The 14,481-nt window shown below is 33.7% G+C and overlaps 1 protein-coding gene across 1 annotated transcript; it reads right to left on the bottom strand.

Annotated features, from left to right (window-relative positions):
- Positions 1-7,980: 7,980 nt before the first annotated feature.
- On the bottom strand, positions 7,981-8,836 carry LOC111519073. Its single transcript, XM_023177902.2, has one exon. It carries the CDS (start codon positions 8,834-8,836, stop codon positions 8,030-8,032), a length of 807 nt encoding a protein of 268 aa, XP_023033670.2. The 3' UTR covers positions 7,981-8,029.
- Between the last annotated feature and the right edge of the window lie 5,645 nt (positions 8,837-14,481).

Raw genomic sequence — 14,481 nt, 5'->3', positions numbered from 1 at the left:
CCTTCCCGCTGTGTGTGTGTATGTGTTTCCTTCTCTGAGTTTATTTCTTGTTGTGGTAAGCGTTTTGCGTTGTGTCAGGAATTGGTAGATTTTTTTTTTTTTTGGGGGGTTTTAGGGGACATTGGCTACCCCTAGTTGCTTGGGGTAGGAGCATGGTTTGGGTTTTTGGGTGGTTACTGGGCAAACCCACTTGATTTAATAGAATTTAAAGCTGCCAAGCTCAAAAAAAACAAAACGAAGGAAAAAAAACAACGGGACACATTTGCCAACTGGCCGTAAAAATAGTTGAGAGAAAATTGAACAAGCCTGACATGAGTGTCCTTTCATCTTTTTTGTCCCCCCTCACCCGAATCCTTTTTTGATATTTTTTGGCTGCTTTATGTGCGACAATAAACATGAAAAGAGCCATAAATGTGTGTGTCCAAGTGTCTGCGTGTGTGTATGTGTGAGTGTCCAGAAAATCCATAAAAAAGAAAGGCTTGAAAATAAATAACATAAACGTAATGGTTGATTAGCTGCAGCTAGACGAACATTTAATACTCTTTCAAAATTTAGAAACTTTACAAATTCTTAATAGTTTAAATATATACATATGTATGTATAGTAAATCTGTGGTTGTTAAAGTTTATAATTTGCATCTAAATTCTGTTTAGAGTTCAGTTCTAAATATGGAAACCAAAGCGTTTAGTGTAGAATAGCGTATTAGTCTTTAAAGATTAAGGAAAGACTGAAACTAAGATTGAAAAATCGGAATATTGTGATTAAGTGTAAAATTTGCAATATCTTAAAAAACTATTTTCAAACCCCTTATCTATATTTCAAATGTTTCTCTAATTCACCTTAAATGTATGTAAAATAATTTATCATATGAAGTTGAGTAGAGTTTTTGAGTTCCTTTACGTTTTAGCTCTTGTTTTGACATCTAACCCTGCCAAAAATTAAGTATTTATTTATTGTATAAGTATATTCAGCTAAAAGAACGAAATGCTCTTATAAAAATATTAATTTTTTCTGAAATCTTCAATCTTTTTCTGATTATTTCCTTCTCTGACCTTTGCTTAACAGTTCAATCATAATTATCATTTATTTTTTAAGAATTTAAAACATTTGCCTTTAAATTTTAAGGTTTATACCTAATAAGTGACTTGCCAATTTGCTCATTTGTGATTGCTCTGACTATGCATACATATATAGCTATGATTTCTGAATTTTCTCACATATCTGCAGATTTTCTAAGATTCTGTATCTCTTAATTAATTTTTATCACTAAAAATGAATTGGGAGGAAAAGCATAAAAGAAGTTTTAGTTATTTCGTCTCTCTTCAAAGTTAAGCTATAATATTAAATAGTGAAAAAAGACATATAAAACCATACATTTGCGATTAAAGTTTATGATTATAGCTATATCCTTCTAGTTCTAAAATGGATTTATCGGTCTAGAGATCTATAAACTTGTCTTGTTGAAGCATTAGATTATAATCTATTCATATTGGTCTGAAAATGTATTGGGTGTAGTAAAACTATTAGAAAACTATATGCAAATAATCTTCAGAATACCCTAAAGCATCCTTTTAGTATAATCCTGATTTGACACATACTAAATCAGTAGAAAAACGAAAAAAACTTAAAACAAAATTTCGAAAATGTAAAGAATTTCACACCACTCCATACATAGCTAAAAGCCATTCAGCAATTCAAAATTTTCAATATTCCAAACTGTTTCTCAAAAAAAAAGTTTCCTCCAATAAAAAGAAACTATCAAAAGGATATAAATTTCTAACCACATTCAGCTCAGTTAGCATAGGCAACGATTTTGGGGTTGAGAGAGAGAAAGAGTATAAATAGATCTGACAATAAGTGAAGACATATAAATACACTCAAAAAAAAAAACCCCAAACAGACAAACAGTCATACACACAAAAGTATAAACATTACAAAAAACCCAATAAAGTGTAAGTAACGACAATGGCCAAAACCGATGGACGAGGAGACGGTTGACTGGTGGCGTGGGGGGGTTGATGGGTGAAAGTAAAGTAAAGTCAAGTGTTGGTAATGGGAATGAGAGTGAGGGTTAAACGCGGAAATAGACACAAAATATTGGCAGCTTGTTTAAGCTTTTTGGCCATTTGGCATTTGCCATTGGATGGGCCATTGCTTCCATTGTTGTTTCTGTTGCTATTGTTGTTGTTGTTGTTGTTGTTATTGTTGTAACTGTTGTCGTACCATACACGAAAATGTTTGCGGTTAACAACAGTTTGTGGTCAGTTTTTAGAGGCAAAAAGTTTCATTTATTAAAAAGTTTGTCACGCGTGTTTTATTTTTCTTTTGTAATGAGTGGCAATTTTTCACGTGTCTGCCATGACAATTGGCTCCAGTTAGTAAACAGTTTTGGCTGGTAAACTCATTTACTGTTTACATGAGAAGAAGCAGAAGATGACCAATTTATCTTTAAAGTCAGAGTGTTCAATGGGTAAAACATGGCCGCAAGTTCATAAATTTCTTTGGCAATGGCTGGCTGCCTGACTGGGCTGTACTCTGCTGGGCTGGGCAAAACGCAGCTGTAAATTTGCCGTCGAGCATGTGATTTATAAAAATGTTGATTGGAATTTTTGCGAGAGCCTGCGCCAAAAACGGCGCAAAAAAAAATAAAATCAAGCAGCAGCGAGAGAAAGCCCAACGCATATCGATAGCATACTTACTGGCGCCCCACACACACATACAATACGATTTTCCATAATTTTCCTTTTTTGCCGCACAGTGTGACATTTGTAATAATTTGTTATCAAAAATCCTAAAGATATCGACTTAAGTTTTGACTAAGTTTTTTATTCCAAGGAATACATTTTTATATAAAATGTTTTATCCAGACTTAAAAATATCGCAATTATTATGTAGTAAAATTGCTTAAAAAGGAACAAAATTTGTTAGCCACGCATCCATATGGTGCTTGGCTACATCAAAATTTTCCAAACAACATTATAAAATCTATATAAACAGAAGAATCTCGAGGACTTATAGAGCTAGATCTTACAATGGAATGTAGATGTCCGAAGATACATTTTATATTTCCATATTCCGCACTTGCTTAAAAAAAGTTGATTTGTTATGTATCGTAATTTCATTTGGCACACTCATTGGGCTATTAAAATCTTTCGTGTTATCAATTTTTATATTGAGATCTGATGCTTAGCCGAACCAATTGACTTTACACATTGCATTCCGTTTACCTTTATGCATTGTCTTGTATCGTAGAATGTATTTCATTCCTATTTATTTATAATTTTAATTAATAATTAGTTTAATACTGTCCTTAAAAAGGTAGCTCTTAAATGGGGAAAAAAGCAGTAAAAAATGAACTGCAATTATTATTTCGAGTATGATAAATTCACTTATGAAAAAACTATAAAAATTGTTGTAAACATTTAGCCTTTATCTAAATTAAAGTGTTTAAAGTTTTGTTTGTGAATACAAACTTTTTTATGAGCATGAATTCCTATGCAGTGTCTAGAATTTTCTGAATGTTTAATGTTATTAAATGTTTTATCAATATTTCATTTCATAATAAAACAAATATTAAAAGTTGTTTATTTTTCAAAAGTTGTGCTAAAGTATTAAAATCAAGAAAAAAAAACATGCCAAAAGTGACTTTAACTCAAATATTTATAAAAAAAAGGAATGTCTTCAACAAAAATACAACAAAAAATTAAATATAAATATAAATTATAACACTTTTTAAGCCTTTCCTTCTTTGTGACCTTTTGCCTAAATGGAGGCCCTTATTATTAGCGACTGGTTTAATCAGAAAATGTGAAGTCCTTTATCTAAAGACACTGATTTTTTATCTATTTTATTGACATTTTTAAATAAAATATATCTAATATAGCAGAAAGAATAATGTTACTTAACTGTTTTGTTTGGTTTTACAAAAATATTTAATTCTTGGTTCCTTCTAAATAAAAAGAAAACATAAGAAAAATATTGAAAAGTTTCATGATTTGATACTTTGATTGTTACCAAATGTAATGCCATTAACACGTTTGTTAAACGAGCCACTGTGCGTCGTTTTGGTCGTTTTTAATGTGCAGCAGCTGAGGCCGCACAATGCGGCGTATGAGTAATATTTGTTATTTATGCAAATGAATTTGTTCTGTTCAGTTTTGTTCTCTGTTTAACTCTGCTCTGGTTAGCAAGTGAGCAATTTAAAGTGACGACAATTTCTTCTCCTATATTGCCCTCAATTGTTAAATTTCAAAAAGTGACAAAAACCTTCTATCTATCTTTTTCTGTTTCTCCGCGACAGTTTAACATTTTTTTTTGTTTTTTTTTTTTTTTTGCCTGACCTGGCTAGTTTTATGGGCTGCCACGTTTTCTTCTCTTGTTGCTTGACTTGCCTTTTGTTTTGCCGCCTTTAGTTATGTGCTGCAGATGCACTAAAAAATGCCAAAGTAAACACGAACCAACTACTACTACTACTACTACGCCCCCCTCTCTAAAGACCCCATTTGCTTTAGACTATGTGCAACATGCGCCACGCAAATGGAACAACTAACTCCTTGCTGCATGCGAAATTGGCGGCGTATCTGCAGCGTTAAGTGGGTCGACTTTGTGTCCTGTACAGGACACTACAACAACCAGAACGACACTCTACTCAATTCCACGCCATTCGACTTTTTGGTAGGGCCCCAGGATGGGACCATTGAGGCGTTAAGGATGCACATGCCAAAAACAAGAGAAAGAGAAGGAGAGGGAGAGAATAGGGAATAGACGAAGGCAACGAAGATACCAAGTACAACTTTCAACTGATGTTGTCCATTACCCAAAAAACAAAAAAAAAATACCAAAAAAGAAACTCAAAAAGGTCCCAACAGCTACCTCTTCCTCCCATTTCCTATGCCACTCTTCCAGCTCTCTCTCTGGCGACTTGCCGCAACGATTTATCAAGCGAGACGCAAATGTAGTAGGCAATGCCAGTGAGCAAATTGATTATGCTAATTATACCCTGGTCGGTTATCAAAAAAGTCTATAGGACTGCACAGTAAGTACGCTCATGTACCAAAAATTTAATTGAATTCTCATAGAACAAAGCAAACGAATATGAAATGAATTAGCAATTGGTTTTTGCATTACACTGTAAGAAAATACCAAAACATATATGAAACTTTTTGAAACTTTGTTACCTTATGACTTCCTCCATACTTAAATAAGCGAAATCTAGATTAATCAGTTTTACTTTTCATAATTCTAAAGTTGTTTATATGAAGTCTGCTGATGATAAAACTTGGTGGTTCTTAAAATAGCTATACAGATAACCGCTCAAATTTTGTGTAGTATGGATTTATTGACTTCAGTTTTGATTAACCTCAAAAAATTTCTAGACAAACATTTCTAATATTTATTTTCAATCATCCTTATTTTTGTAGTAAGTATGACCTTTTATTTCTACATTATCTGCATCAGCAGTTTCCAAGCATTTTTGTTTTGTAAATTATTGCTGTTAATAAGAGCATAGAAATATTTCTAAAATTGAATCTCCTGGTGACTCTTCCTTAAAAATCTACACTTAAAAAGCGCTGATGTTAAGTGATATTTAGTGGAAAAGAATTTGATCTTAGTTTGGTAATTGATTCATTGTTCTCTAAAATGACGATTCTGAGAAAATCAAAATCATACATCAATCATTCAAAACTTTAACAGGGCAAAAAGTCAATCGCACATTTGGTTATAAGGCTGAGTAAATGTCCTACTGAAAATTATCTGTGAAATCTGATAAAAACTTGTATCATGTCATTACGCCTCCAATGCTGTATACAAAATGTAGATATCTCAAAGAGTAGAAAGGAGGGAGGAAGGTCTATTAAAATATTTGCTAAAAGCAAATGTAAATGTGATTTTTTTAATAGTCCCTATATACAGGGGATCACATTAATATTCGGTTTTTTCTTTTTCCAACTTATAACCCAAGTAACTTTATTAAAATAAGGTAACAGAAGCAAAAAAAAATGTTAAATTATACATAGGTGGATTTATTACCTTTTCATTGAGTTACAGCATCACAATCTTTATTTTAAAACAAAAAAGATAATTAACAGAAACAAAAAAAGGGCAAAACTCGTGCCAAATTAATATGGGATATGTAAAGCATTGCATCGATCGGATTAGAGCTGCCACATAGAAGAATCCTTTTATTGATTGATTTCATTATAAGAAAATGTATAAAAATTTTTTGGATAAAAAAAGAAGAAACACAACAAACCTTATTTTCTTTGAGTGTTGCAGTTCCTTGTGTCCAATACCTTTCAAGGGTATAGAAACTTCGGCACTTTTATGGCAAATATACATATAATTTGATGTACCCTTTTTTTCCAATGCGCCTTGGTTTACACCGTCCCGCCCCTCATTGCTGGTAAAACAACAACAGTTAATGACTGTCATTATGTAATGACAACGTTGACTTACCCAAAGGAGCTTCGTCTTTTGCTGCTTCTCTTCATCAAGCCAGAAACTACTTGGCCAACTCAAAATGGCAGTCAACATGCAAAACAGGAAGAAAAAGACGACGACGACGAAAAAAAACCAGAGAGTGAGAGAACACACAAAAGTAGGCAACATTAAATTTGCATACAGCCCAAGAAATTGAGAATTTTCGTTTCAGAGAGAAAGAGTAAAAGAGTGGGTATTTAGGATGATGGCAAAAAAGGGAGAAAAGAGGAGAGGGAAGTTGGTTTGGTTGTCACAAAAATTTGTTGACAGTTCGCAGTCAGTCACACGAAGTTGACATGGTCCCATCCAAGCCCCAACGTCATGCCCGTCAATTGTTTACTTTTCACTTGCCACAGCACAAGTTGGCCAAGAGACGATGACAACAAACGACGACTACGATGACAGCAGTTTTGTTTAATTTCAGGCAATAGTTTAGGCCAAAGCGCTCCTCACTCCCCCCACCAACCGCTGGCCCATCAATTTTCCCCCTCAAACCAATAGGCAACTGCCTCCCGCATGCCATAAACAAACGCCATGCCAAATGCTGGGCTAACGTGGCGAGGCTAGCAAATTAAAAATTTGTGCACAAATATAAAAATCGGTAACAAAAGTTTTTTGCATTGTTTGCTGCTGCTGCTGCTACTGTTGGCTGGTTGGATGCATGGCACCAGCACAACGAACAGAACAGAAAAAAAAAAGAATTGTCAACTTTTATTACAACTTTTTTCCTCCATTTTCAGGGATTGTTTTTGTTTTTTCTTACCACGTTGACACTTAATTGATGGTGGCAAGCCGTGATTGGTGCCAGCGGGCGTGGGAAGAAGACACAAAATGAGCAGCAGCAGGAGCAGATAAACGAGTAGGAGGAGGAGTTGGAGCTGCGAATAGGAGGCGGAGAAGTTGACGCAAAGGCTATCAAATGGAATTGGCGCGATAATCGTTTTAGCGTTTGCCATAGCAAAACATTGTTTACATTTTTTTTTTGTTTTTAGACAACCAAAACAATTGAACAAAGTGATAAATCGAACAATTTGAGCAATTCTGTTTAACTCTTTGAAAATGGTAGAGCATAGATTAAAACTTATCTATTGATTGTTCTTTGATTGTTGATTTATTGTTCTTGTAGGATTTAACATTTAGATTGCCTTATGGTTGGAGTAAAAATTCATTTAGATCCGACAATATTTCAATAAAATGTTATTATTTAAGAAACTTCTCGCTTTTAGAAAAAGAGTAACACAAAAACCTTGAGGAGTATTTAAACTTCGTTTTGCGAGCACATGCTAGACCAATTTTTTTTTTAATTAAATGACGGACCAGGTGTCCTTTTTCGTTAAAAATTATTTGTATTTTTAGACAGGTACATCTATTGGTTCCTATAGAGCAGATCCTTGATGGCTATGTATGTATATATGTATTTTGATCTTCATTCGATTTCGTCAAAAAAAATAACAAAATGTTTTTTAAGAGACATGAATATATTTTATTGATAAATAGAGTTGAGTTCGAGTACATCTTAAATCTTTGTCAACTTTGGCTTGTTAGTTAATTAATGTCGTAAACGGGGTTTTTTGGTAGGTGGTTGAATTGTAGTAGTTGCTTTAACAGGATATGGATTAAATGATGCTGGGTCACAACAATAATAATAGCCTTTTACTGCAATGTCTTCCAATTCCAAGGTATCCGGACAATTAAACCTCATGCATATGGCAGGCCTTGGTGGTTTTAGTCTTGCAAACGGATTATTTGACGTTATGATGGCAAATATCGGTCTGTTCGGCATAATTTTAACCACTTTGTACATCCAAGCGGGTACTGGGAATTTGGTTCCTTGCAAAAGATTTGCCTCGACTTGATTACCCGCGGTATCAGATAGCGTAAGGACACCATAACTTCCGGTTTGAACGTAAATGCGTGGTAAATTGTTTTGTTGATCTGCCAAACTACGTACAAATTTCTCAATTTTAAACCAATTTCCAGTTGCTTGAATGCTATTAAATTGTGGAATCACATTGACCATTTTGAATGTAGCCACTTTTTGGTCATAAGTGAGAAAATCATCGGCTGCTATTAAATGACCTCGATCTATTCGGTTGACTTGCATTGCCTCATCATATTTACCATTATACAATAAGGAGAATGTATTTGTTACATTTATTTTATGTATACTTGTTTCCACATTACCACTCATGATACCATCTTTGGTAAATGTACATTTAGGACGATCCGCATTGATGATATTTTTCGAGGGATAGATATAGGCCTCCGCATAGCGTGTTATATAGTTTACTTTGTCATAACAAGAACGATATAGTTCTAAAAATGTTCCATTGATCTTATAACCAACTTGATACATTTGGCCTTGGCAATCGGAATGAAATAATAATGGCTGAACAACAACATTATCGATTATAGGACAATAAGCTTTAGCATTTAATTTCCTTTCAAAACTTGGAATATCTGGTGTAAAATTGCCATAAACTGTGCATTGAACTGAAATTTTTGTACCAGATGAAGGATAAATATCTAAAGTTTCATTCGTCTTTATATGTGAAGTTCGTAAATATTTCCCATTAATGGTTATAACAGCTTTAGTTTCATTGAATTGCGCTTTCGTTATAAGGCAATCAGAATACACTTGAGACACTAAAAAGAACAAATTTGATTACTTCAATACGATTTAATATGCAACTATTTACCAAGTAAAAAAAATAGAAATAGCAAATTTGAGATATACAGCTGCCAGCTATCCATTTTGATGGCAAAGTAGAGAATAACCAATTATTATTGGTATTTTCTTTCTTATATACTGACAACGCATCTCAGGAGGAGGGGTTTGTAATTTTCCCAAAACTAATTTGCCTTAGTTTATGGATAGTTCCAATTAACTTAATTGATATTAAATGAAATACTAGCCCCACGGGGCATTAAAGGGAATTAAGGACAGTTCTCATAGAGGCATTTGCATTCCATAATTGGCTCTTTCATAATTGCAAAATGGTTTCTTAATTGGATGGACAACAGTAGCCGAATATTGCACGGTGTTACCGAACAAAATAATGTTAAGAACGCCGAAATATTCAGGAAAATCTGACAACTTTAACGGAAATAAACTATTTAACTTCAAATTTAAAAAAAAATAACAAAGAAACTAAGCAGTCACTTAGGCCATAATATTTTTACATGTTCGAAACTCTTTTTCTGTATCATCAATTCATTAATGCACAGGCAAAACCTTCCAAATATCATTTCCATTTCTTTTTCTTCTTCTTCCCCATGCTGCATGCTGCGATTGACACGCATACACATGCAGTTTACGTAGCGTTGCCTCTGTGTGTGTATGCGTGTTCTGTGGATTTCAAAGCAATGACGTAGTACAGCCGATTTATATTGACTGTAACTTGTGTTATATTTATCCGATCTTATTGAAATTTCTGGATCTGATGTTTTATATCTAAAACTATCATATTAGTAAATTTCATGGGGATACTCCAATTTTTATGAAAATGTTTCTTCTAGAGCTAAATGATATAGTGGTCCGATCTTGACAATTTTCATACTTTATCTGCTCCGCGCTAAAAGTAGCTCAAATATAAAGTTTCATCCCGATAGCTCGCGGCTGTAGATGTTGATCAAGAATATACATATGTATATACTTTATGGGCTTCCTTCTACCTGTTACATACATTTTGGCAACTTTAAAATACCATTTCACCGTATGTGTGTATGGTATAAAAACAGACCGGACAGAACATTTAGACATTTCTAAAGGTCCGACTTCAAATACCTGTAAAAAAAAGAGAAATGTTCTGAAGAAATCTTTAAAAAATACACAATTTGTTTGCAAGTGATATACTTTTAAATTTATTTAAAACAAATGATACATAAAGTTGTCAACGTAATTATCTGAGATAGGATCTTTTAAATCAAATCAGTGTGCATAGTGTTCGAGCAGTTGTAGGTGGTTGAATTGTTGTAGGTGGTTGAATTGTTGTAGATGGTTGAACTGTTGTAGATGATTGGCTAGGATGGGGATCAAATGATGTTGCATCACAACAATAATAATAACCTTTGTCTGCAATGTCATTTAGTTTCAAATTTCCCGGACAAATAACCATAGTGCAGATTCCAGGCGCTGCTGGTTTTTGTTTTAAAAGTGGATTGTTTGAAATTATAATGGCAAAAAGCGGTATATTCTGAACATTTTTGACCAACTTGTACATCCAAGCAGGCACTGGGTATTTTGTTCTTTGATACAAATTGGCCTTAACTAGATTACCTGCGGTATCAGGCAGCTCAAGGACACCATAACTTCCCGATTGAACATAAATACATGGTAAATTGTTCAGTTCGTCTGCCAAACTACGTACATATTGTTCAGTTTTATACCAATTCCCAGATCCTTGAATGCTCTTAAATTGTGGAATCACATTGATCATCTTGAATGTCGCCACCTTTTGGTCATATGTGAGCAGATCATCGGATGCTATTAAATGTCCACGATCAATTTGGTGGCTTTTCATTTCATTATCATATTTTCCGTTATACAATATAGAGAATGTTTCTGTGACATTTATTCGACTTGTGCTTTTTCCTACTTTAGGATTCATGAAACCGTCTCTGGTAAATTCACATTTAGGACGATCCGCTTTGGAGATGTTTTTTGAGGGATAGATAAGGGCTTCAGAAAATCGTGTTATATAGTTCACTCTGTCATAGCAAGAACGATATAGCTCTAAAACTGGATCCTCAATTCTATAGCCAATGTGATACATTTCGCCTTGGCAATGGGAATTGAATGATATCGGTTCAACAACAACGTCATCGTTTAAAGTACAAGCTTTAGATTTTGGTTTCCCCTTAAAACTTGGAAATCTTGGCACGAATCTGCCATTATCGTTGCATCGAACTGAAGTTCTTCTACCAGATAAAGGATAAAAATCCAAAGTTTCGTTCGTGTTTATATGTGAAGTTCGTAAATATTTCCCATTCATGGTTATAACAGCTTTGTTATCATTGAATTGCTCTGTGGTTATGTCACAAATACAAAACACTTGAGAAACTAAAAGGAAAAATTTGATTATTTCATTATGATTTGATATGCAAATATTTACCAAGTAAAAATAATAGAAAGAGCAAGTTTGAGATATACAGCTGCCAGCTAACCATTTTGATGGCTAAATAGGAAATAACCAATTATTATTGGTATTTTCTTTCTTATATACTGGCAACGCATCTCAGGGGGAGGGGTTTGAAATTTTCCCAAAACTAATTTCGCCTAGTTTATGGATAGTTCCAATTAACTTAATTGATATTAAATGAAATACTAGCCTTACGGGGCATTAAATGGAATTAAGGACATTTCTCGTAGAGGCATTTGCATTCCATAATTGCAAAATGGTTTCTTAATTTCAATAGTAGCCGAATATTGCACGGTTTTATTGAACTAAATAACGTTAAGACGGTCAAAATATTCAGGAAACTCTTATAAACTTATAGAAATAAACTATTTGACTTTAAACTTTATTACAAGGCAGAAATTAGGTTCAACTATTCGTCAGGCAAGTAAGTTACATTTTGTAGCACTTCCCAACACCTAGAAGTGACAATTTCACGCAGTTTAGCGGTGTCCAACACTTGAATTCCAGACTTTTTAAGATAATGAGTATGATAATTAAAGGTTTTAAAGTATAACATTGTCACAACTTATTGTTAGTAACATTAATTACTGTATAATTTGATATACGTTAATAAACGCTGATGTTTAAGTCTACCATTATGCTTCACTTTCATTGTTAGCCAACACTGCAACATCAACGAAAACATTTTCTAAAAATTGTCTCTATCAAAAAGTCACGAAATCAAACAATTATTTCAACATTTCTTTCATAAAATTAACTTTTAATCATATTGGACAATTCGCTTATTTAATTTAAAAGTCACACAAAGAAAATTTCTGCCTTGGACTTTCTATTTGCTGCAATTAGTTAAATTATTGGCCACTAATGTTGTGGATATATATGAAAAGCCAATAAATTCCTTTTGAAGTTAATTTTGGTGAGTATCTGAAAAGTTTCTTTGCCCAGATAATGTCTAAGCAGCGGCGGGAGCTGGAAATAGCTGAAGTAAAAGAGGCAACTGGCAACGCAGTGCGGTCCAGTGCTATGAGCCAGAAACTTTAAGGCAACTAAGCAAACAATTTATAAATTGTGCCAAAAACTTAAGACCAACAGAAACTTTACCCATTCCACAACTGCGTAGGATGATGAAGATGGAGAAGAAGAAGAAGAAGTAGCTGTTGGTGTTGCTACTGCTGCAAATTGTAGCAAGTTGCAATTGCTGGCCAAGTTCTTCTTCATTTTGTTGTTGTTGTGAGTCTTTATTTTTTTGTTGTGAGAAAAACGCGTGGAGCGTTGAATGAAAGGGACTTGGATGAAGGCGGCGAGGGAGTCAGCAGCAACAGCAGCAATTCGTTTAAGCCGCTTTACAGCCCCCCAGCGCAATTTATGTATGTATATATGTTTGTGGTCATGGCGCTGTGTGTTGCCTTGGCAAAAGTTCCTTAAAGTATGCAATGGTTTTGTTGCTTGCAAATGCGTTTGGCAGGCAAAACGAAGTTTTCGCTCTTGGCGCTTCGATGACGCCCCAACAACAATAACAGGAACAACAACATCACCAAAAGGAGCATAAGTCTTGGCGCTAAATTGCGGCCAAGACGCGTGTCCTACAAAAACTTAAGTGGCTTATGCGTTGGTCCACAAAGCAAACGCCACCGCAAAAACCGACACCACTACAAACCAACACCCATAAAAATGCGATGTGCATGAAAAATAATCATATAATGGGCCAACACACACACACACTGGCACACACACACACACGCATTTCGCTTTACAGCGTCGGAAAGTCTGCGGCAAAAATCGTTCCCTTAAAAATTTGTTTGGCATGAAGCTCACGCAGACCGCCAATCAATCAACGGCCAACAAGGCCAGAACTCAAAATGCATAGAATATAAGAGAAGGAAACGAAAGATCTATTGATAAGTTCATATCATAAATTTCCATAAAAAATTTCGTTTTCCTTTTTCTTTTTTTTCCTTCTAGCTAATGTGTCGTATGAGTAATAATGCATAATAGGTGTGAAAATTCAAATTCAAGCAAAAACGGAAAACTGTCAAATGAAAATGATAGAAAACTTTAATTTGACACTTGCAAATGAATTTTTTTTTATTGTATTAGGGAACATAATCAGTTGCTAAGATATATTTATGATTTTCTCATTAATTATTGTAAAACGCTTTATTTGTTCCTAAACATAAATAACTAACTATCGTGTATACACAATTGTTTAACTTTTAGTAGGTACTCAAAAATTTGTACAATTATTAAAGAATATTTGGCAAATATGCTTCACGCTGGATGTCCCTTAGAATGACGTTAGCGAAAAACCGAAATTTTTTGTAAGTAATTACAATAACTCAGCTCTTTAGGCACCTAAATATTAAAATACCCAGAACAAAACCATTTAAACAAATATCAAAATGATTTAAAATGATGTTTAAAATGAGCCAGAAAAATATAAAGGATAATTGTCCTCTTAGCTTTGATATGCAATATATAATTTAAAACATTTCAATAGTTCAAGTATTCGTATGTCTACATAACTATAAAATTAATCAAATTAAAATTTTATTTTTCTTTTAACAAACTTCATATATATATGCATGAGACTACATTGTATTATCATTTGATCAATGAAGTATTTGTGGACATTTCTTGGAATAATTTATATATTAATAATTTCGATAATAACTTGTTTAAGTTAAAACGTTTTGAACAATTTAAAAAAAACAACTGCGCTTGAGATGGAACAAGAAGAGATACTAAGATGCCATTTTTGTTAAAAAAAAAAAAAACAATCAAATCTTGCGTTCGAGTTGTTTTCAGGTTGTTCCTATATGATATAGGAATCCAAACTTAATACAATTTGGTAAAAGTTCTG

The sequence above is a fragment of the Drosophila willistoni genome, assembly GCF_018902025.1.
Source record: "Drosophila willistoni isolate 14030-0811.24 chromosome 2L unlocalized genomic scaffold, UCI_dwil_1.1 Seg72.1, whole genome shotgun sequence".
NCBI classification, from domain to species: Eukaryota; Metazoa; Arthropoda; class Insecta; order Diptera; family Drosophilidae; genus Drosophila; species Drosophila willistoni.
The sequence above is the reverse complement of the archived record's forward strand: the minus strand, read 5'-3'. Positions and strand labels throughout refer to the sequence as shown.

Coding starts and splice junctions, on each gene's coding strand:
- LOC111519073 (XM_023177902.2), bottom strand. CDS start 8,836: ATGTATCAAGTTGGTTATAAGATCAATGGAACATTTTTAGAACTATAT.